The following is a 24,319-nucleotide window of genomic DNA, read 5'->3' on the forward strand; positions in this document are numbered from 1 at the left end:
CTACCTACTTGTAAGTCACAACAGCTCCCTCTTTTCCTTCCAAACCTCGTCCATTGGCTGCTGTAGATCAGATAAAATGTGCTCCAGTCTGTTGTCTTCCCTACGAACTGCTTTGATGAGGGCAAACTGAAACGTCAAGGACATCAGTGTCGGTTTTGACCGTATAAAATAGGTTGGAGTTGAAGCAGGTGCGTGATACCTCACTAAAATAAGAGCCAAAAACTAACTAAAAACATCATTTGTCCTTTCGCTCGCATCGTTTTGCATCCAATTAGGAAGTGGTGGTCCAGCAAAAAACGTTTTTAGCTTCTGGGTTTACTTCTTTGACATGCATCCCACAGATTATGCGAAGTAGTGTTTCTCATGCTTGCCTTGCCTGCGAGTTCGCTTGTTTGTAAGTTTATGAAATGTCTGTTTTTCATCTGCTGTCCATGGCCAAAGTGTTTCTAGAGAAGATTCCTAAAACACAGCAAAACATGATACTATGAAAACGATTTCCATGCCGATGTTGATTCGTGTTTTTGCTGTTTCCTGTCATGCTTGCGTTTACTTTCTTCGCGTCTCCACTTCTTGGATGACGGGGATTCACTGTCCGCTGCTTTTTGTTCTGGTACAGTGTATGTATGATCATCCATTTGTCAAAACTGTGCCAGTCAAGGTTCACAACGCTAAATGGTCTGCCAGCAATCACCCGCGTCTATCTTCCCTGTCTACTTCCGTGTTTACGCTGCGGCGTCTACGTAAGGTCGCCATGGGCTTCCCAAGAGTCACTGTTAGTGCAGTTTGTCCGCTCTGCGCTGCCGTAGACGGCGCAGGATGATGATCTCCGTAAGTCGACCCGACAGTATGTAACTATAAATGGCTATTTCTAAAGTAACGGGAACATATAGATTATGAGTTTATGTTGATTGATAATAATAAATAACATACTTATATATAATATATCTCATTTATGTACATAAATTCCTGTAATTATTACACACTGGTCCTTTAAAATGAGCTCATTCTCATGTTATGTCATGGTTCTCTGGGTGTATTGAACTTATTAAACTTTGAGATGATAATTGTGAATTACATTTATTACAAAGCTCTTAATAAGGTGTTTATTTCCTCTGTGCTTGTTTCACCTTGTGCTGCTGCAGCCCTTATGCTCATCTGACAGCATTCGGTTCAGACTGTGCCGTGTTGAAAATGTTAATAGGCCCGACCTTGCAAGATTCCCGTCGTGACATTTAAGTAAAAGTCTCTCTGGCGCTTGTTCAGACATGAGACAAAAGTTAAATTGCCATCAGTCTGATTTATGTAACAAGGTGGATGTCTGAAACGGGCTTGTTTTTATTTATTTATTTATTTTTTTTGCAGATGTAATTAGCTTGTCTGCTCGTTTGCATACAGACAACTTTGAGTAAAAGTAGTTATTTTTTCAATAGTATATAGACACATTTGATTGTGATACCTCCATGTGCATCATTTCACATGCTCACAAATGTGAACATTTCATCCTTCTTGAACTTTTTTTTAATCCCATGTGCTCAAACGGCTCATCTCCTCATGATTCTCTCTGCATCCAAAATAAGTCATTTCTGGAAATAAGGTCTGGACTGCTCACCTCGCCTCTCTTCATCAGCGCTGTGGAGTTGTCAGAGCAGTCGAGAGTGTAATAACTCAGTCTGAACTAGGCCACAGCAGCACATGCAGATGTCGAGCTGGTCCCCTGCTCAGCCCCGTGGCAGCCAGACGCTGGTTGGAGGCAGATCTGCAGATATAGCGAAGTCCCTGGCAGTAGCCTCTGGCCTGAAAACCACTGAGGACTTGCCATTTTTGAGCTGCCTAACTAGTTGTCCTCTTCTGTTTGTCACTTCCCATCCAGGCCGCTGCTACCTCCTCAGCAATCATGACCTATTTTCACAGAGAAGGGTGTAAATTACATGGAAACAAGGTCTTTTCAGGAAGACAAGGTGCAGAAATCAGTGCCATTCTGCTATTATTTTAATATACCCAGCAAAGACAGAAAGTCTGCACAATTTTTGCTGCTATATCTTTAGAAACCAACCTCACTCCTGGCTCAAACAGCAGCACACTTTCCATCACATCATCCTGAGTTAATTTCCCCACAGGCGTATCTTTATGGTACTACGCTTGCATTCTGGACTCTTATTTTCTGAGATTTACGTCATGACAGCCCGATGACCCGCATGGCGCCTTGATTGACAGAGATTGTAATCCATCAGTGCATCCCTTTAGCTCTGTTCATTTTAATAACCTGGGGTCATGTTACAGAAACCTCCTATATTAAGTCTTAAATTAACATAGGAAGAGTCAAAGATAGGATTTTTCCCAAGTTGGTATTTCAGTTGATATTCTCTCTCATCTTACTCCATCCTATTTTATCTCTGGTTGATACTAAATACTCAATCAAACATGGTTTATCAACCTTTATAGATGTTGCTAGCAACCACCACTACTTTTGTCACCTCGCCAAGCTAAGCATCTGGTTTTTGTCATTGAAACATTCTGAAAAATACATTGAAACATACAAAAAAGCATGGGCACTTGACTTAAAGACATATGTTTTTCATAATAGACAGATATTTTTGGTGTCCAGATGGTCATTTTGGGGAAAATTACAACAATGCTAACTTGGCAGATATAAGAAAGATATAGCAGTAACTGTGGAAAAGCAATAAAAAAGCAGACATACAGAGTAAACACTTAAGCTAACACTACTGTTTGCGAACACTACTGTTAGCTCCTGCTAGCACACAGTACTGTTACCTACTGTAAGCTAACATGACCATTAACTACTATTAGCTGCTTTTAGTGAGTTAGTTACTCTTAGAGGTGGAAAAGTGAATGTTAGGACAGATTTATGGTTATCTTACAGTTAGAAGAGTTTATATTTTAGTTAGGATGTTTGTTTAACACACATAACTGTGTATTACACCTAACATCCTAACCTTACAAAATCATAAACTTTCCTAACTTTAAGATAACCATTTAGCTGTCATTTTACTTTTCTTGTAGCAGCTAACGCGCTACCTGGCTGACAATAGTGTTAACTAATGAGTGGCTAACAGTAGTGTTAGCTAACTACCTAATCCATGTGGCTGCTCTTTTATTGGTTTTATACGATGAATATGACTGAGACTGTGCCTGCAATCTTAGCCCACTGTCTTTCTTTTATCTTCAGAGTTCACATTGTTGTATATTTGCCAAAAAGAACATTGGATTTCTCTACAGATGTTATCAAAACCTCTAACTCATCAAGTTAAGTGCCCATGGTGTTTTTATTTTTCTCAGTGTTGTAGTTTTTCAGTTATAAAAAAACAATAATTACAAAGTCAATATTCCTATCCTGACTTAAGTTAGGATAGAAACAGTGACTTGGGAACTGTCATCTTTAATGTCTTTTTTCTTAAATGAGGTCCTAACCCTAATTATAATGGTTACCGAACAGTTAAGGTAGGATCTCCAAGCTAGGAAGTTTCTCTAATATGGCCACTGGTATCTGTCTCTATAAGAGATGATTCTGTTATTTTCTCAGAGGCATCCATCCTAACTCAGCTTTACTAACCTCTCTGCCAACACCAACTCTCTAGAGGTTTTGTTCTGTGAAAAGAATGAGCCCTAAGAGTGGATGCATTTGTCTGCAGTACATTCCCTCTCTGTCTCTTCCTCTCATACCAAAAATGTATTTGATGTTATTGATGGAAGTGTTCCTAATGCAGGCACTTTTATTTTCAATACTTATGTGTTATGTGTCGATTTAAGCTGCTTTGCCTTTATAGTGTGGGCTGCCGAGGCAGAGGGAGCGTTTTGACGAACGACAGATGTCTGCGAAAGACATAAACGAGGAAAGATGAAGCGCTGTGATTCCGACAAACAAAGAGAGAAGGAGTCTTTGTCTCTTTTTTTCTCTCTTCTAAATGAGGTGTGCTAAATTACTCTTTTAGGGAGAGATTTCTTGCAGCCTCGCCTCCCAGTGCTACTGAAATGCAATTAGAGCAAATGTGCTAAAGTAGGCACTCGGAGCTGGAACACTAGCATTCAGCTCCACTTTCATGAGACTCTTCACTCCATCATCTCCTCTCTTATTGTGTATAGTTATCATGATTTGATTACAATCACAGATTAGCGGACATCGAGTATGAGTGTGTGTAAGTGTATATGACAAAATATATCAGCTCAGGGGTCTTTATTTAATCATCCATCCATTCGTTGTCTCCTCTGTGTGCAGAACGACTGGGGCGGCCAGAGGACCCTGCAGAGGAAGTGGACCACCTTCCTCAAGGCCAGGATGGTGTGTTCAGTCCCAGAATATGAGCTGCACCTCAATATCCTGCGCAGCGTGTTTGTCCTGCAGGGCCGAGATGCTCAAAGCAGCATTTTCTACGGTGTCTTTGGACTAGAATGGTAAGAGACAACAGCAAGGTCTGCTTTTATTATGGCCCTCTTTCCCTTTAATGATGCCTTCCACTCAAAAAATGTTTTTTTATGATTATGTTCCCTAAAATGTCTGATCTTGAATACAGAATACTAGTGAAAACATACCTCGGGCAAACTAAATGTGGCACGTACCAAGCTTGAGTGCCAGTTGCCTGCTATGAAAATACAATCAAATAAATCTGAAAGTCCCATTGCAGACTGGACTTTACTGTTACAGATAAAAAAGATGTAATCAGATTACAGATACATTAATAAACACGTACATCTGAATCGCTTCAATGTTTCCTCTAATGCTACTGCAAGTCATTTTGATCAATCTTTATGTGCAAAACTAAGCTAAACAAAACATTTTGCTCAAAATTTACTAAATTTGGTATATTCTAGTTGTAAGTTCTGGCTCATGGTCTGTTTTTCAATTCATTCTAAAGTTGCTGGGGTTGAGGTTGGAGTTCTGTTCAGCTCTTCCTGTGAGAACCATTTCTTTTCAGCTTGATGCATGGGGGCATTGTGGTGCTGAGACATCAAGGGGTCTTTCCTCAAGTTGGAGGCACACTATGGTGTAAAATACCATTATATGCTATAGCAGCAAGATTTTCTGGAACTAACTGACCATGAAAACAAGCCCATACAAGCCCAGATCTAGAAATTATTTTCCTCATACATGATATTGCATATATTTCCAGTTCTGTATAGTAATGTCTAAAATAAATAAATAAAATAAAATATTTTTGGCAGTGCCTTAGCAACAGGGTTTCACCAATATTGTTTTAAGATTGGAGACTGATTGTTTTGTACTAGAGCTGCTAATAGACAATATTTTGCACAGTGTTCAATATCCTAAATCAATATGTATTTTTCTCAGATTATAGTACTGTACATCTGTAATAGACAGTAATAGACAACACTAGGCAGTACTGGACAATAGACAATACTAGACAGTTATAGACAACATTAGACAATACTAGAGAGTACTAAACAGTAGTAGACAGTCCTAGACAACACTAAACAGTACTAGACAGTACTAGACAACACTAGACAACACTAGACAGTACTAGACAGCATTATACAATACTAGACAGTACTAGACAGCACTAGACAGTACTAGACAGCATTATACAACACTAGATAGTACTAGACAGCATTATACAATACTAGACAGTACTAGACAGCATTATACAATTCTAGACAGTACTAAACAGCACTAGACAGTACTAGACAGCATTATACAATACTAGACAGTACTAGACAACACTAAACAGTACTAGACAGCACTAAATAACACTAGACAGCACTAGACGGAACTAGACAACACTCGACAGTACTAGATAGTACTAGACAGTATTAGACAATGCTAGACAACAGTAGTGGCTTCTCTAAGTAAAGGAAAACACAATACATTTGTTAAGCCACACAACTATACTATACAATATTCTACTGCAGTTGGCAAGGACAAAAAATAATCACTCATCACCTGTAGTCTGACAACTTCATTGCACTCTCATCTACTGGCGCTGGTAACTATTTCTGTGTTTTGTAACTATTTCTGTGTTTTGTCATTGTTTATGGGGTATTTTCCCGAACATAAACAAAAATACACACCTCAGCAGTCGCTCCTTTTTTTTTCCCCAGTACAGCTACTTCCATGTCCCCTAGCGTCTTAACAAGCACTCAGTATTCTCGCGCAGTATGAACCAGCGCTGCTCTTAAAGTGACAGTGTCCTTCAACAAGAGGAATGTGCTGTTCTTAATGTGACAGTGTTATTTCTCAGAAGTAAACACCTCTTGCTGTAATAATTTCATAGGGGAATCAGTTTAAAAACACCATGTACTCCTTGTTCACTGGGCTGCATTTACACTTTGCAAAGTCATCCAGTGGGCCGCTTTGGACACTTTGGCAGGCCGATTCTAGCCTGCAGGCCATACATTTGGTGCCCTTGTTTTAGAGGTTAAATAAAGTAATTGACTTTAGTGCTGAAATGATTATTCTATAAATTAATTACACATAGGACAGAAAATTCCACAACAGCTCTAACATTTAACCAATTAAATTAAGCAAAATGTTTAAGATTATCTGGTTCCACCTTCTCCTCTTTGGGGATTTGATGCTTTTTTTTCTGATTCATGTCACCGTGCATCGAATATCTTTGGGTTTTTGGACCGCTGACGAAAAATCCATTTGCAGAAATCACCTCACACTCTGGGAAATCCTTTTCTCTATATTCTGACATTTTACAGTTTAAACTATAATCGTAAAACAAAAAAAATAATTAGTTCAAATCCTCAGTGAGTTGTTATCAAAACAGCACGAGCCAGGCTGCAGTCGGAGCAGACGTGACAGTGTCAGAGGACGATGGCTGCCAGTGGAATATCTGGCAGCAGTGTGAGTGTGTGTTTATGCTGATATGCAGAGTCATGCTGCATAAAACTGTCCCAAGGGTGTTTAGATTCTGATGGAGAGGATATCATTGGAACGGGACAGTAACACTATCTATTTCTCTCCTGCTTTTTCCTCCTTTTTTTCCTTACTGCTACACTCGATCTCCTCATTCGCTGCAGCAGATGTAGTTTCTTTTCTCTTTTTGCCTCGTCTTATCTTTCTTCATGCTTCATTCTTTTAAAAAAAAAACTTCCACCTGTGTGAGTAGAAGTCATCACCATGTGTTAGAGTCAAGCGTGCAAGAATGAGTAAGCCCCTGAGCCATACTGCTCACCAGTTGTGAAGACAGATTCTGGTTTCACTTCAATCTCATTTCTCTCACCTGAATGCCTCTGAAGGCCGAGGTGGGCTCTACACAATGGGCCTAAGAATGTGACGCAGACATTACTAATCTCACCTTTAGGGCTGAAGATTAAGGGTCACCTGGTTTCCAGCTCCCTGCTCGAGCTGTTGTCATGTTGTTGGACAAAACTCCTCCTTTCACAGGTGCTCTAGCAAAACCACAAATGGGGCTGCTTTATTTATGACTCACGGGGAGTGGGTCTTTCGGTGCTGTGAGTGTGGTGTTAAAAAATGTGCAAAACAAATATTTCCTTCTGGAGCGAGTGCTAGGAGATAAAGCTGCTGGAGATAAAGAGGGAAAATCACACAGCTGTCAGTGACGCCTTCTCACATGTTCGTTCAAGACAAATTGATAAGATCCAAGAGGGAAATGGACGGGAGCCCCGAGAGGCAAGTGAGAAAATGTTCAAAAATTGTGAAGTGTGATGTAAGTTGTTTTCTCTCCTGTGTTTATGCCTTATGAACAGGTGAAAAAAAAATGGCAGGTGAAAACACAGAAGAAAAGAAAGACCACTAAGAAAAAAAAGTCTAAATAACTAAATTTAAATGTGAGGGAAGCATTTTTTTCCTCAAAACTGCTCTGCCTAGTCACATCCTACTGGGCTGTTGCTGACAGGGCCTGTTTTAACCATAAACTATGATTTTTTTTCCCCCTAAATCTACACAAGTAATTTTTTTCCCTTAACGTACCAAAGTATTTTTTATGCCCAAACTTCTTTTATATAAAAATGTTATTAATAAAACCTTTAATTTCTCCTTGCACTATAAACAGTATATATTTTGTGTTAGTAAGCTTTAATATTCATGTTATTTCCTTTTTTCTTGGTTTGAAATGTATTTTAATGCTAATGACAGATTAGTACTGATTTAAATACATTTCTAGCCAAAAGAAAGCCATGAAAGTAATATTATAAAACTTCTTCATCTCCCAACTCTTTTTCCCAGCTGTTTTCACAGATGAGTAAAACTTAGAAAATGATCTTTGCAAAAAAAAAAAAAAAAAAAAAAAAAAAAAACGTCCTAAACACAGGAGAAAAAACTATTTAGAAGAAAATCGTAAGTTTTTTTTCTAACTTGCCTCTCAGGGCCTCCATAGAAATATGAGGATTAAAGCCAAAACCTTACCTCTTTAACACCCACAGTTTTCAGACAATAGAAAAGAGCTCTTTGCAGACTAGTCACCTTTTCATCAGTCGTTGGCCACTTGTGATCTGTGATGTGTTTGAAATTTGATGTGGGTGGCAGTTGCTCCCCAGATAATAACCCCTCAGTGTTTATCCAACATTGAATCATTAATCCTGAGTGTGTCCTCTGGATGTGTCTTTGGGGTGGGGGTGGGGAATTGTTTTCCAGGAAGAATATCAAAGCATCCGCTATCTGCCAGTACGCCTTCTCAGACGTGCAGAAGGCGTTCGACGGGCCGTACATGGAGGTGCAGGACTCAAAGTGGAGGGAGTACACCGGGAAAGTTCCAGAGCCAAGACCTGGATCTGTAAGATTCATCTAATAAAACAACTTTTTATTCATTTAATATCCCGCTTTTTCCCTTGTTGTTCATTTCAATTCTTCTTTCTCTCATTTCTCCAGTGCATAACAGATATGCACAGGTCTCAGGGCATCAACTCATCTCGAGACCTCCCAGATAATGTCCTCACTTTTGCCAGGAGACACCCACTGATGGCCAGCCAGGTGCACCCAATAGGGGTGCGCCCACTCATGTTCAAGAGGAGTGTCAACTATGTGAAGATAGCCGTGCACAAGGAGCCGGCGCTGGATGGAAACATTTATACTATTCTGTTTCTGGGAACGGGTGAGTTTTTACTACTGAAAGCTCAACAAATCGCATGAAAAGACCAAAACTAACAGTGAAGTGATGCTGCAGACAAGCTTAGACTGTGTTGTGAAAGCCTTGTATTTCATATTTCCTATTAATCTGTTCCATATAGGGCTGCACAATCGAAAGTTTATCAAACTTGCAATATGGCTTTCTGCAATTTTCAAATTGCAGGAGGTGCAATATTAAAGGCTGTTAAAGGCAAAATGTCTGTCAAAAACATCTTCATTTGGTACAGATTCCTGCAATCAGTCATTTTAACATGTTTTTCAATCAAAATAAGAATAATGATATAAAAATCTTCATTACCTTGATATGCAATATCAGTCAAAATAATCGCTATTTAGTTATTTTTTCAAAATTGTTTAGCCGCAGAGCTCAACTGTTGTCCAAGAAAACTAGAGAGAACAAAAAACACTAACACCTGTTAACACTGGCCTTTGTCTTCATTGCGAGGATACAATCAGCATTCATTCCCATGTCAAATGCAGTAGTCACAGGTATGTATTGGCTCCAGCTCTGATCAGCAGTGATGGAAATTGAAGCTGTGAAGGCTCGCTGCCTCTGTCAGTAACTGTCAGTGACTTCTGCTCCAAACCAGTCAGTAATTTGGATTTGTGTGAGCTCACAAAACCAAATTCACAAAGTCAAATTAGAGTATTGACCTGATGATGAAAAGTCCAAACAAAGATCTACAAAGTTATTGCAAATCAGCCTTGGGGTGACGGGAAACAAAATTTCATAGCAGTCTGTCCACCGACCGACCAACTGACGGACTGACAGACACAAACAGACCAACATTTCTGCGAGTATGGCCAAAACCACATGAACATGGGTGCTGTAGTTTAGTTTGAGCAAACCGCTCTGTCCTCACTAGAACCCCAACTGTATATTAATCCACTGCTGAAAATAGTCCCCAACAAATTTCCTCTTTACTCTTCTTTGACGAGTAAAAGATTTAAGTTGGAGTGAATGAGCTTGGTGCTGAGAGCCACAAACAAGGCAGAAACAACTGAGAGATCAACTCATAGCTGTTTTTCTGGTCTTTTCGTTAGATTTGTTGACAGTAAGACAAACACAGAGTAACACCAGCCTTTACTGACAATAAACAGGATTTGTACTCTGTGCTGCCGCTCAAGGTTATCCAAGCGTGTTGTTTGACAAGGTTGTATCTTGTCTTCCAGATGATGGGTGGCTGCATAGAGCAGTAGACATCGATGGAGAAACGCACATCATTGAGGAGTTACAGCTGTTTGATAAACCCCAGCCCATACAGAGCATGGTCATATCTGCTGCTCTGGTATGTATTCATGCACGTAGAGCTACACAGAATGAGAGGTTAAACAGCTTATTTATGCTAAAGCGATGCTAATTAAAACCTTTGATAGATTAAGGTCTGTCTAATTAATTAGATACATAGAACTGGAGTGTAAACATGCTGCTGGCTAAGCTAATTATAAGCTAATCTGCAGTATATGATTAATTTACAAATGCACTTTTTATACTGCAATGCATTTCAAAAATTCTAGTTTCTAATTGTAATTTTAGGACTTCAAAGCTTAAATTGGAAAAAAAAATAGTAATGCGAAACAGATCAATTATGAATGTTTTGTTTTACAGCGGAGCATCTATGTTGGCGCTCGCTCTGGAGTCGTGCAGGTGCCGATGTCGGTCTGTCAGAGGTACATGTCCTGTTATGACTGCGTATTTGCCAGAGATCCATTCTGCGGCTGGGACGGGAGGGTGTGCGTGGAGATATCCTCACGCGCACAGAGGTGAGGGAACACGCGCCTGTAACAAATGATGCACGCAGACACAAATGTGTATTTATACTAGCCGTGTAGAAAGAAGTTAAATAGATATTTGGCTGAAGATGAGCCAGATTGTTGATGAGACAGATAAATTTGCTCCGCTTCATCACAGATGCTGTGTCTATATTTTCCTAAACCTCGTCTGCAGCTCTGCAGTGTTTATTCTGCCCGTTGGTGTCTTTCCTTTCCTCCTGAAACTAGTTTTTACTCTCTGTCTGCTGCTGCTGCGTGCATTTGGATGACAGTCATAGAAATAAACAAAACTCTGCTTCTGTAAATTTAACAAATTAGCATGTTTAGGTAACAAAATATATAGTGACATTGCATTCCTTCAGTCAGATTTTGGACTTAAATATTGAGTCAAGCGCAACATACGTGTCCAACATTTTGTCATAATGTTAAAGTTTTCATGTTATGAACACCCTCCCATCCACCTACCTCACCCTGTATTTCCATAGCTAAATAAATGATGGGAATATTAATAAGAAATAGTACATTTATTAGCATACTTTTAAAGAAAATAAAAATAAATAGATAAGAGGTATATACAAATAAACAATGGACTTTATCAGCTGACATTTGCTGTACATGAAGCCCTCCACATTCTTAATGTAACAGAAAGTAATGGCATGATAATTAAATACATCATTATTTTTCCCTCTTGACATGAGTAATAAACCTACAGAGATTAATCACTCTGACACCGTGTGCATTTTTGCATTGCATGACCTTTCATAGTTGATGTTTACTTCTTTCTCCGGGGCCAAACAGCAATACAAGAGCGTCTAATTAATTATTTATGCAGCTTAGTTTCCCTTCCAACAGAATTTCTAAGAAAGCAGGTCTGAGACAATGTAGCCGACCTGGATTTTTCCCTTCAGCTCAGCAGGGGCTTCCTCACAACGACTAGCCAAAAAATAAAATAAAACACTTTTGGGTTTGAAAAGACAACTTCTCTTGCAGTTTGAATCAGCATTTAGGTGTAGTTTACCACAATGTAAAATACTCTGTTGCTAGTAAAAGTCCTCCATTGTATGTAAGTATTATCAGCACAGTGCCCTTAAAGTATCAAAAGTTAAGGTACTAGCAAAATGCCAATGTCAGTGTAATTTTACTACATATTACCATAATCATGGTGCATTAATATGTAAGTAGTAGTTTATATTTTGTTGAATAATTTTATCTACAAAAATAAATCATACTTTATACGTTAAGTGGATTATAAAGTAGCATAAAATGGAAATAAGCAAGTAAACTACTTCAAATTTGTACTTAAGTGCAGTACTTGAGTAAATGTACTTTTCATTTCTCCACTGCTCACAGCTGAATCCTGTAAAATAAAATCCAGTGTAAAAAAAAAAAAAAAACTTAATTAACTTTAAATCCTTGATAATTAGTAATAATTAATCCCTGTGTTGAGCCTAGTCTCGTCAGATTGTTAAATGTTTCAGTTGTGGTCTGGATGGGTTTGAACCAGTCCACAAACACACACACACGCACACACACACACACACACACACACACACACACACACACACACACACACACACACACAGACTTGTTTGTGCCTCTCTTCAGTCGCTCTGCATGAGTGAGTAACAGACATCTTAATCTCCATTAGGGCTGCAGACACACAGGCCTCTCCTGTGGATTTGTTTGAGAGCAGCATCACATTGTGAGAAGGCAGCAAACACGACTGAATGTAGATGGGAGATCTCACACTTCCCTGGTTAATGCTGCACAATGTGCACTCCATTTATAAAACAATTAAATTATTTAAGGAGGGTGAAAAGTTTGCTTGCCCGTGTTTTCATTCACAGAGGTTGTTGGAGTATGAAGATGGGGATAGATGGGCTTGAATTTTTCTTTACTACTTTTACTGCTACTACTATTGTGCACTGAAATGGGCAAAAAGCATTCAGGAGAAGGATGTATGCTGCTTTCTCTGCCTGGGACTTTCTTTCTTTAGATCTAATGCTGCAAAATTTGTGAATTTCAAATTGTTGCTGCCGGAACTAGGTTGTTTTGGGCTATTGCTGTGTTGGCCTCATTAAGCTATTTTGGAGCGGTCTGGGTTATTTTTATGGTTTTAGACAGCACTGTTGTTTTTAAAGGATGTTTTGAGGATGATTGTAGAAATGCTGCTCATGATTTTAGAATCACATTTCTATTTAACTCTAATTTTGTGGTCAAATCTGACGAATCTGTGAGTTTATGTTTTATTTGCTCTGACAGATGTTTTCCGGCCCCTGTCCTGTTCAGACAGATTTTCAGCTGACCTGGATCTGGTCGGGCCAATTAAAGCTGTTTATCTAATATGGGGCGGGTTTGACGCTAAGCGACCAAGATGGTTGCGAGGAAGGAGGTCAAGCATCAGGGAAGCAGTGGGGAAAATCAATGTGTGTTTCACATCTTACTCTGTGAATTAAGGGTTTACTTCAACCAAACTAGAGCTGGTGATTGCTGGAACGGCGGAGAGTCTAACCAAGATGGTTTTGGTGAGGTTTATTTTGTTTATGTCGAGTTTGAATAAAGTGTGTTTCACGATGATCTGCAAGGTAAAATTGCAGTTTTTGTCAATGGAGTCCAGTGGCTTTGATCAGAGTGATATAATGTAACAAAAACTTGTAATTGAGAAAAAAAGACACTTTTAGTGGACACACTTTGGTGGGTACAGTTGCCCCCCAGATTTTGTTGCTGACATTGTAGCCAGTTTTGTGTCTTCTGGCCGACGTGATCTACTGGACCAATTCCCAATCACTTTGTACCCATTAATAGGGATGTAACAATATATCAAATATTTTGATATTGCCAGAAAAAAGTTTCACAATACCACACCGGACTGTGGTTATATCTACCATGATATTACATGGTTAATTATTTAATTTAATTAATTTATTTATTTTTTATAAAAAGCAAGCAAGCCAGCAAAACTTTCAAATTTCATTCCTGGTGGATGAACAGTGCTGCAAAAGTCGCGGCCACAAAAAAACGACTGATCATGAAAGCTGCAATGTTTTTATTTTTCAATTTAACATAATTCAAGCATTCATTGTCAAGACGATTTTTTTCCCACATGCTCAGGTCGTGGCTGGCTACTGATATATTTTATTTTTATTAAAGAAGGAAATTAAAAGCAGTTCAGGATAAAAGGTCAAACAAATTTAATATGAACAAAAAATGTTGTACACATAAGATTTATAATTCTTTGTTAAATATCATATCATGGATTTGTATTGTGGTATTATCGTACCTTGAGTTTTTGGTATTGTTACATCCCTACCTATTAGTCATTAAGGCACAAAAATAACAAATATTTACAGCTATATCTACGCTACACCATCACAGCTCATTTCTGCATGCTGTAAGATTAGTCTGTTTATATTTTTGCATCACTCAGCATTATGTCACACATTTCTTTGTCCTGATTGGTTGAGGGTCTGTCCAACTGAGGCATTTTAGTCTGTGCCCAGTGATAAAATGAAAGTGAACGTGAGAAGAAAAGTTCCAGACTAATTCACATTTGCAAAATGGTCTGTCGATATCTAGCCATATTTTGTGTTTTCTCTCTTATGTTGTTTTTTTCTGGTACTCATCATTGTTGCTGTCTATCTTGGCCCCGACTCACTTGAAAATTTTGACCAAACTTCATATCACATTATTTCAGGTCAAACATAACCCAGGATATCTTGAGAGGAGTCAGAGGCTGTAGGGAGAATTCAGGAAACGGTAAGTTTTACAACGCACACACACAGACGCACAGACTGTTCATCCCTTATGTAACATTCATTACTGTTAATTTTAAGAAAGTTTAATACTCAATTTTACCTCCTAATCGTTCTACTTTGATTAGTTTGCCTGACTCCCACTCTGTCTCACACACACACACACACACACACACATTATGAAGCGAAAAAAGCGCAACACACACTTTTTTCTTCTCTGCCTGAAAACTCAAGCATTTAGCAGCTATTAAAGGATTTCATAGGTTTACGCTCCTTACCCATCCCCCAGGTCCCAGTGTACACATTTTAATCAGTTCCTCTCTTGCTGGAGGTCAGGCGGTCGTGCCGGCTGCATTGCGGGGCTCGCCACGTTTAAAGAGGCTTATGAGATGTAATGGAAAGTGATGCTGAGAGGCTGAGCCGCACAGGTTGCTCACCTGCACTTTTGAGAACGTAACCTTGGTCACCTGGCATCTCGTTCTGTATTCATGTCTCTGTCCTGATGCATTTTTGTCACAAACTTGTTTTGCTCAGGGGCCACTTTTGCAAAATGACAGGATGCCAGGGGCGAGATAATAAACAAACATTAATATAATGTTATTTATCAGATTAAATGAATAAACATGAAAAGGCCCATAGCGCGTATTTCTTTGATATTCTTTATTTTCAAATTGACAGACTTATTATCTAAATTAATTACTGCAGGCACAGATAATTTACTGCATGTAATAACTGCAACTGTATCTGAGTTGTAAATGCTTTGAAGGACTAACAACACAACTCTTTTAAATGACAAATCTGTGCTCGTGGAAACACAGAAGATTGTCACTTCACCAACACAATTTCAGGTGTCGCCTCCAGGCCAATGGGTCAGAATGCCGAATTGTACAACCCCAGTTCCAAAACTGTTGGCACTCTGTGTAAAATATAAATAAAAACAGAATAAATGTGGAAGTAAAGATTCAACCATGCAAAGAGAAAATCACATAACAACAACATCCAGAAATGCTGCAGACTCCTCTGATCTTGATCTGACTATTTATTATCTGGTTTGTTTACACTTGGCTTTATTATTCAGAACTGGTTAATTTTACACAGTTTTATTACTTGAAAGTTGGTCTTTTTTTTAATTACTTTTATTTTTTTCAAGGAAACGGTTGCACACTCAACATGTGAATTTAAGCACGTCACTGAAAGTCACTGAAATGTTAGAATGATTCATAAACTGTAACATAAAGTACTGATACCACGGACAGAACGAACAGCATATTTAAGCTCTTTTCATATTAAATACATGTTTATGGGATCAGAATTATCTTCACTTTTGCATAACTTTTGCTCTATCTCAGCCAACAGTTCACCTCCCCTGCAGAGTTCACCATCTGATCCTGCTGCACTGTGCAAAGTCTGAAAGGCCGTCATGCAAAGATCAGCTGCCTCTGTTACTAACAGGCTTATTTATCTCGTCATACAAAGCTGTCCCTCCTTCCTGGGAAAGCCAGTGTGGATCAATTTTAGTTCCATTGTGAATTAGAAAATGGTCTACTTCATCTCCCTCTTGTTTCATCTCTTTTTAGCTCCATTTCACGTCTTGTCTCCTCTGTTTCTGTTTCTCAGTGGTCCATCGGAGGCGTTCTGTGATGGCGGGTGACGACGTGCTCCTCCAGTGTGAACTGCGCTCCAACCTGGCAACTCCTCGCTGGACGCTAAATGGCAAAGAGCTCCAGGGATACGGCCTGGATTCGGGCTACCGCATCGGCACAGATGGCCTCCTCATAATCGGAGCTCGTGCCCAGCAGAGCGGCTCTTATCGCTGCTTCGCTGTGGAGAACTCGGTCTCAGTCCTGGTTTATCTTTACACGGTCAGGGTGCACACGGACGGCTACTTCCCAGTGGAGCCCACAGCCACGACTAACCCCACCACGGTCTCCAGCCCGACTGTCTTCTCCACCAGCAGCCCTACGGAGCAGCCTCTGCCCTCACCTCCCGCCCCGCTGCCTCCAGGCCCTGAGTTCCAGACCTACAGACACATGGAGGCGGTGTACATCTCCCTGGTGGCGGTGCTCGGAGGGCTTTGTCTGGTGTTGACCGTGGTGCTGCTGTACGTGAGCTTCTGCACCACACGGGCCCCTCCGGACAGAAAGTTCTCTCAGCAGGGGCTGCAGGTGCTGGGGGCCACTGAGAGGAAGAGGAGCTCGCATCTGGAACTCAAAACCATCTCCAGCCACTGCAACGGCCGCCAGGGTCGTCGCTCCATCTCGGTGCCGACCTTCGGGGACATGGGCGATGGATTCCTCCAGATAGTTCCAGGCGAGGGTCAGCTGTCTCCAACCAAAACGCCTCCCCCGGCTCCTCCTCTTCCTATGCCGCCTCCGCTGCCCAACATGGACTACGCCAACGGGCTGTCGGCGACACTGCCCAGCGTGCTGAGGAAGATGAACGGGAACAGCTACGTGCTGCTGAGGCAGGCCGACTCCGAGGGCATGTCGCCGCTCTACCACTCCTTCACGGAGGAGCTCAACAGGATCCTGGAGAAGAGGAAACACACGCAGCTGGACCTGCAGCCTGACGAGAGCTCCATCTAGTCAGTCTCTGTCCTACAGTTATTTATTTTTACCCCAGCGGTGACCCGTAGTTGTGGGGAGAACTGACTGTTGTATCAAACGCTGCTGTTATTTACCCAGTGTCAGAGTACTTAACCTGGTCTGAAGTGTGCAGCCTCCTGTGTCTCCCATGACAAATCACTTCCACAATGGACAACACCAACCAGAGACTGCTGTTCAAAGAGTGGAGCTGTGAAAATTTGTTCCATTGACTGCGCTGTTACAGAATCATCACGAGTAGGGAACTGAATGACGCTGCCTCGGTGTAGACTCTCTGGAGACCTGTGAAGGATGGCAGGCAGGTGACACAAGAAGGCGAAAGTGCAAAATGGGACAAAATAAATCAGGCCAGGAGGTGATGACGTATTTTTGAGTCTGTTGAAGAAGTGTTCAGGAAGTTTTTTAGTGCCATGTAATATCAGCCTACCATGGAGCTTAAAGCGATACTCCACACCAGATCTGTCCTTTGTGCATTGTTACATGGCTCAGCATTAGGCTGCTGCAGAAGATTTTAAAACACAAGCTACGGTTGAATAATCAAAAAATTAATATATTAACATATGTCTTTTCCTAAACATTTTTTTCAACAAGCTCAAGCACGTGAAAGCATCCAACAAGCATATGGATAGACAAGCAGGGAAGAATATTATGCTGCAAGAACGGTTTGAAAAGTTGTGCAAACTGGAATTTGATTAGTCAGAAAAATAATTGTCAAGTATTTTGATAATCAGTTATTTGTTAAAGTAATTTTTCATGCAGAAAATGCTGTTTTCAGACAAACATGGAGGTTTCCTGATTTTTTTTCTCTGTTTTATATCATATTAAACTGCATATCTTTGGGTTTTGGACTGGCAAAACAAAAGACGTCACCTTGGACTTTGAGAAACTGGGATGGCAATTTTTAATTTTAAAGATTTTTTGGCTTTTTTTTAAGCCTTTATTCTTTTTTAAAAGATTTTTTGGCTTCATTCATAGCACAACTGAAGATATGACAGGAAAAGGGGACGATACGCAGCACAGGCAGGAGTTGAACTGGTGGCCGTTGCTGAGGACATGGGGCGCACGCTCAACTAACCAACCTACAGCGGCGCCCTTTTTTTTCCTTTATTCTCATGGGACGGCTAGAGATAGACAGGAAATGGGGAAGAGGGCATGGTGAAGACACACAGCAAAGGGCCGCAGGCTGGAATTAAACCCACAGCCACTGCACCCACCAAGCCGCTCAAATAATTAATAGATTAATCTAGAAAATAATTGTCAGAGGGATTGATAATGAAAATAGTCATAAGCTGCAGCCGTATTGTAGGGTTACAGCTAACGACTGTTTTCATAATCAATAATTTTTGCAATTAGTTTAGTTTATTACTTTATTTGGCAGGGATGTTGCGTAAAATAATATTTCTTTGAAAATACTGGTGTTAAAGTCTAAATCCCCCAAATATCCTACTTAAAATGAACGTACAAGGTAGATTTATTTATCAGGTCCATTATACAACACAAGGTTCTATAGCAAGATTATGCTGTACTTTACTTTTTTTTTGCTACTCATAAAAAACATTAAATTTATATATAGTAGAAGCTGTTCTTCAGTCTGCTGGCACAGCAGTGGATACTTCTGTATCTCTTGCCAAGAACATACTGCAGCTGTGTTGAGTGTTGTCTTTTACCGTCCTTTGGGGTCTGCGCAGGCACCCGACCCCCTGGATATCACTGCTTCTCACTGTAAGGACACCAGTGAAACAAACTGTGTGTCAAACAGAGAATCAAACAGAGAAAATCAGCAAATCTTTTTTTGTTTTTGCTTCACAAATGGCAAATAATCGAAAGACAGATTTTATGTGGAGTATCACTTTAAGAAACTGGGTCTCTTACAGTGCATGAGAGCTCAGGTGGAACGACAAGTCATACATTTCAGTTTTTTCACACCGCTCTTTCTTAATTTTTTCCTCCTCTGTTCTCATGTAAATTGCAATAATTACGTCAGTGTTGCAACTGTTGGTAGCAAAGTGTTGTGTCAGTGCTGATGGAAAGACTTGTAGCAAACTGTGAAACAATTTGAAATTCTTTTCCTGCTGTCTTTCTGTTTCAAGCATCTGCATAAGAAATGAGACGCAGCTGTGTGATGGTAGTAATTAAAGACCATTAAAGTGGTCAGATCGATAGAGTTCTCTGAAGACCACAGAGACTGGCTTCAAGGCCTGGGAGGCTGAAAGGAAACCGCAACTAAAGACGGACGGATAAGATACGGTGAAGAAAAATGCTTATTTTAGTTTTATATTTATACCACTCAGCATACTTTGTCAGACATTCACTGCACCTTAGAAGATTTTGTTTCCTCCTGAGACGTCAAGACTAAAGTTTCATGCCAACTATTTTAAAGACAGATGAAAACACTGAAAATGATGTTACAAAGAGACAAAATGGTTTTCATCTAGTCTGAATTACACTCTTAGAAATAAGGGTTCCAAAAAGGTTCTTCCTGATGGGCTACAGTTCTACCCAGAAACATTTGCTTCTGAAGAAAACCTTTTTTGAAGACAGGGTTTGTCAAGGGTTCTTTGTAAGATTAAAGGTTGCAGTAAGAACCCTTTTCATCCAAAGAACCCATTTTTGGAAGCAAGAATTCTTCAAGGATTGTTGAAAACCTTGAAGAACTCTTTCTTCAGGGTTCTTTGTACCATAATTTAAAGGGTTCCCAGTAGAACTCCCTGGATGGGTTCTTGATGAAACCCTTTGAATATGAAAAGGTTCTCTGATGAATACTTTGATTGCGTAATATAAAAAAGCCTTGGAATATAAAACGGTTCCCCGTAGGATCCTGTGGGTGGGTTCTAGATAAAACCCTTGGATTAAAAAAGGTAGTCAATAGAATCTCCTTTGCAGGTTCTAGATAAAACCCATGGAATATAAAAAAAGGTTCTCTGCAGAACACACTGACTTTGTACTCTATACACATGTTGAACTATAAAAGGGCTCCCAGTAGAACCCCCTGGGTGGGTTCTAGATAAAACCCTTGGACTATAACCACGTTCTTGTTAGAACCCCCTGGGTGTGTTCTGGATAAAACCCCTGGAACATGAAAAGGTTTTGGTAGAACCAGCTGAGTGTATTCTCTCCTAGATATTCTGGAATATAAAAAGGTTCTCAGTCGAACCCCCTTGGTGGGTTCTTGTTACCACCATTAGAAAGTGGAACAGTTCTGGATAGACCGCCCACCCCAGAGATGGTTTTTCGGTGGAACCATTACATCATGGAAGGGATCTCTGTAAAACCTGTCAGAGGGGGGGTCTGGGAGAAACCTTTCACAGATGGTTCGAGGTATAACCCTTTATGTTGGGCTCTAGGTAGAACTCTCGGAAAGGGTTCCAAGTGGAACCTTTATAAAAGTTATGGGGACAAGCCGCAGAACCCTTTGTGGTTCTAGCGAGGCCTTGTCTTTCTAAGAGTGTCCAGGTCTGTGTTTGTCTCTGCTGGTGGAGAAAAACCTTCACACGTGTCCACAAAGGGCTCCGCTGAGCCAAAACAAGAAGAGCTGCAGCGCCGACACCATTTCCTTGGCAAGGTGAGCAGCACTATGATTAAATAGCAGCATGTATAACTTAAAGGGAAGTGACTGAAATGAATCTCTGAGTGGTTTGTAAACGTGTCCCGGCCAGTGGTAAATAAAGATCTGTCTTCCCCGCAAAGTGTTGAATCAGCTCTTGCGGCGGTGGCTCAGCAGCAGACCTCTCCGGTGACTCTCGCTACGAGCATTTGTCAGAGAGTCGCTGACAGTCACAGCAGAACTTGGCTCGCCTCCACAGAGAGAGGAGGAGGAGGAGGAGGAGGAGGGAAGGTGGGGGAGATGTCTGTTTGCATAGAGCGCTGTCGTCTCTGCAGGTAGTATCAGACAGAAAACATTTGACCTGAGTGTCCTGGTTAGCCATGCAGGAAGCAGATGATGATACAAGCAGGCAGCAGCTATTTTGCACTTGCAGGGCTTCTTGTCTGCCTCGTAAAACACTTTATTCTCAACCTTTTTTGAGTGAGAACATAGTCGGGAAATGTTCTTTATGTAGACCTACCTGCTTGTTTGCTTATGAGGCTCACATGTCTGTGCCCTTATCCCCTTTGTAGGATTAGTGTCAAGTCACTCTGAATGACTGCAGGCATTTTGGCTACTGGAACAGGTACGTTCTCAGAATATAGGGTTCTGAAAGGGTTGTTGTTGAAGGGCTGAGGTTCTACCCAGAAACATTTGCTTCTGAGGAGCTGTGTTCTGAGGAAAGGGTTTGGCAGGGGTTTTTGTAAGACTGTGGGTTCCATTAAGAACCTGTTTCATCAAAAGAACCCTTTTTGGAGGAAAGAGTCCTTTAAGGATTTCATTGAGAGTTCATCAAGTGTTCTTTATACCAAAATATTATAAATATTGTCTGTAAAAAAAAAAAAAAAAAAAAGAACCCTGTGTGGGTTCTAGATAATACCCTTGGAATTTAAAATGGTTCTCCATAGAACTATCTGGGTGGGTTCTTGATAAAATACATGGAATATAAAGAGTTTCTCAGTAAACCCACCAGAGTGTGTTCTAAATAAAACCCTTTGAATATAAAAAGGCTCTCAGTAGAACCAGCTGAGTATGCTTTAGATTGAACCCTTGGAATGTAAAAAGGTTCCTGGCAGAACCCCCAGAGTGTGTTCTAGATAAAATCTGTGGAATATAAAAAGGTTCTTCGTAGAACCCTCTTGGTGGGGTCTAGATAAAACCCTTGGAATGTAAAAGGGTTCTTGGTCGAACCTCCTGGCTGGGTTTGAGATGAAACCCTTGAAATATAAAAAAGGTTCTCTGTAGAACCCCTACCTGTGTTCTAGATAAAAAACCCTTGGAATATAAAAAGGTTCTCTGTAGAACCCCCTAACTGTGTTGTAGATAAAACCTTTATAATGTAAAAAGGTTCTTTATCGAACCCTCTTGATGGGGTCTAGATAAAACCCTTGGAACATAAAAGGGTTCTCAGTAGAACCCCCTGGCTGAGTTTAAGATTAAACCCTTGGAATATAAAAAAAAGTTCTCAGCAGAACCCCCTGAGTATCCAGTTGAAACTCTTGGACTAAAGAAATGGTCTTTGTAGAAACCCCGTGGTCAGTTCTTGTTAGTGCTCTTTCAAGATGGAAAGGTTATGGATAGAACACCCAGAAAGGGTTCTGGATGGAACCACTACACTATAGAAGGGTTCTCTCTAGAACCTGCCATTGGTGGTTCTGGGTGAAACCTTTCACATATAGTTCTAGGTATAACTTTTTATGCAGGGTTCTATGTTGAACTCTCTGATAGGGTTCCAAGTGGAACCTTTAGAAAGGGCTCTATTGGGCACCAAATAGGGTTCTCCTATGGGGACAAGTCGGAGAACAATTCATGGTTCTAGTTGGCATCTTTATTTCTAAGAGTGTATAAACACCTTTACACCTGGTGAGACGACACATGACCCTATTCATTATAAATATGCTGAAACTTTAACCCCGCCTCTAATGAGTGTGTTTCAAAATGGCCGTCTCTCTATGATGTTATGTCAAACCTCAGTCTCAGGCTTTTATTAAGGTTCTGATGTAACCAATGCTATCGCAGCATCTACGCTAACCTTTTCAAGAGCCGCCATTGTTTGTTCCGAGCGAGTCGTTTCCATGGACACTTCTCGCTGTCGTCACACCTAAAACCAGGCCTGTAGCTGCCAGTAGGCCCTCCTAGGACGCTGATTGGCTGCAACACTTTCGGTGCGGACACAAACGTTAACTTGAATCCTGGCAAGCTCTTGCAAATCCAGCTGCCTTGCTAGTTAATAGTTCTGCCATACATAATTTCAAAAGCTCAGAGAGAATGTGTTCTAAATATATATATTTTTAAATTCCTGAAATCTTTTTAACGTGTGTTATTTCAATAGATTGGATACAGTGGGCCCATTACAAACCCTAAAAAAATTTGGAATTGGAAAATATTTTTATAATTTGGCTAAAAAGGCTGTCTTTGTAACCACGTGCATGTGTGTGCTCCAATAACGGTTATTCTAAATATTTTCTTCTTTGCCGTGGCACAAGCCGGGCCTGTCCACTTTTACTGTTGATGTTTGTCCTCATGGATGAATCCAAATTTGGTGCAGAACAGAAAATTTCATTATATGCAGATGACTTGTTTTTATACATTTCAGATCCCACAGGAGTGAACTTCTGTTGGTTAATGTAACCGCCCAAACTTTCCCGTACCTCATACCTTAAGATATCCTGAAGTTACATATTTAGATGTTTTTCTCTGCTGTTCACGTGAAAAAGTGTTCAATATTTCCGCCCATTCGACCTGACCTGTGTGTCCTGGCCAGCCATGCAGAGAAAAGACGGCAGCACAAATGGACACGTTGGCAGAATCCACTTTTCACCTGCATCTTTTCCAGCTTTTCTGCTCGTCGGCCTTTTTGGCCCTTTCGCTTGTTTCCGTCCTCATCTTCTTCCCTGCTCTTGCTCCTTCTCCTCTGCCTCTTTTTTTCTTTTCCCGTCTCATCACCCTCTGCATGACAGCCTCATCTATTTCTCTCTCTGGTCACATTCACATTCTCTCAAGGACCCTGCTGAGTGTACAAATGGCCGTGATGCCCCCTCCTCAATCAATTAGAAGCAGTTTTCAAAGAGCCCTAGAGTTGTGTTTGTGAAAGCAACAGAAAACAGCTGTTTTTTTTAACATTAGAGATACAGTAAACCCTATTCTTATGTTTCTAGCTGGTATTATGATTTGTGACAGCTGTGTCCATCTGTGTCCCTAAATTATAACGTACCAACAGCGCTCAGAGGGATTGTTGTCTTCTTATTCATGCTAATTCATAGCTGTGGGCATAGCTGTTTTTCTTGGGTGAGATTTTATTGCAACTTTGAAATTTGTTCTGAGTTCTATAGAAGGCCATTTCTGCCAATGTGATGGGAAATAAAAAGATTTCTCAAAATAATGACTTGGTATTGCAAAATAATAGGAAACTTGAAATAATGTCTTAATTTGTCAAAATAATGATAAACTTTCTCAAACTAATGACTTAGAATGTCAAAATAATGACTTATGTCAAACAATTGACTTAGTATGGCAAAATAATGAGATTTGTTTTTCA

At 40.3% G+C, this 24,319-nt stretch overlaps 1 protein-coding gene across 1 annotated transcript in view; it reads left to right on the forward strand.

The window, feature by feature from the left end:
* Positions 1-17,866, forward strand: part of sema4gb (sema domain, immunoglobulin domain (Ig), transmembrane domain (TM) and short cytoplasmic domain, (semaphorin) 4Gb) — a 52,797-nt gene extending 34,931 nt beyond the window's left edge. Inside the window, exons 9-15 of the mRNA XM_084741285.1 lie at positions 4,238-4,413; positions 8,579-8,717; positions 8,813-9,035; positions 10,244-10,359; positions 10,680-10,834; positions 14,538-14,599; positions 16,213-17,866. Of these exons, the coding sequence (XP_084597411.1) occupies positions 4,238-4,413; positions 8,579-8,717; positions 8,813-9,035; positions 10,244-10,359; positions 10,680-10,834; positions 14,538-14,599; positions 16,213-17,180 (1,839 nt within the window). The 3' untranslated portion in view covers positions 17,181-17,866. The remainder of the gene's footprint in view (positions 1-4,237; positions 4,414-8,578; positions 8,718-8,812; positions 9,036-10,243; positions 10,360-10,679; positions 10,835-14,537; positions 14,600-16,212) is intronic.
* Positions 17,867-24,319: the final 6,453 nt, after the last annotated feature.

This window comes from Lutjanus erythropterus, chromosome 17 (genome assembly GCF_056507025.1).
Source record: "Lutjanus erythropterus isolate fLutEry1 chromosome 17, fLutEry1.hap2, whole genome shotgun sequence".
Taxonomy (NCBI): Eukaryota; Metazoa; Chordata; class Actinopteri; order Lutjaniformes; family Lutjanidae; genus Lutjanus; species Lutjanus erythropterus.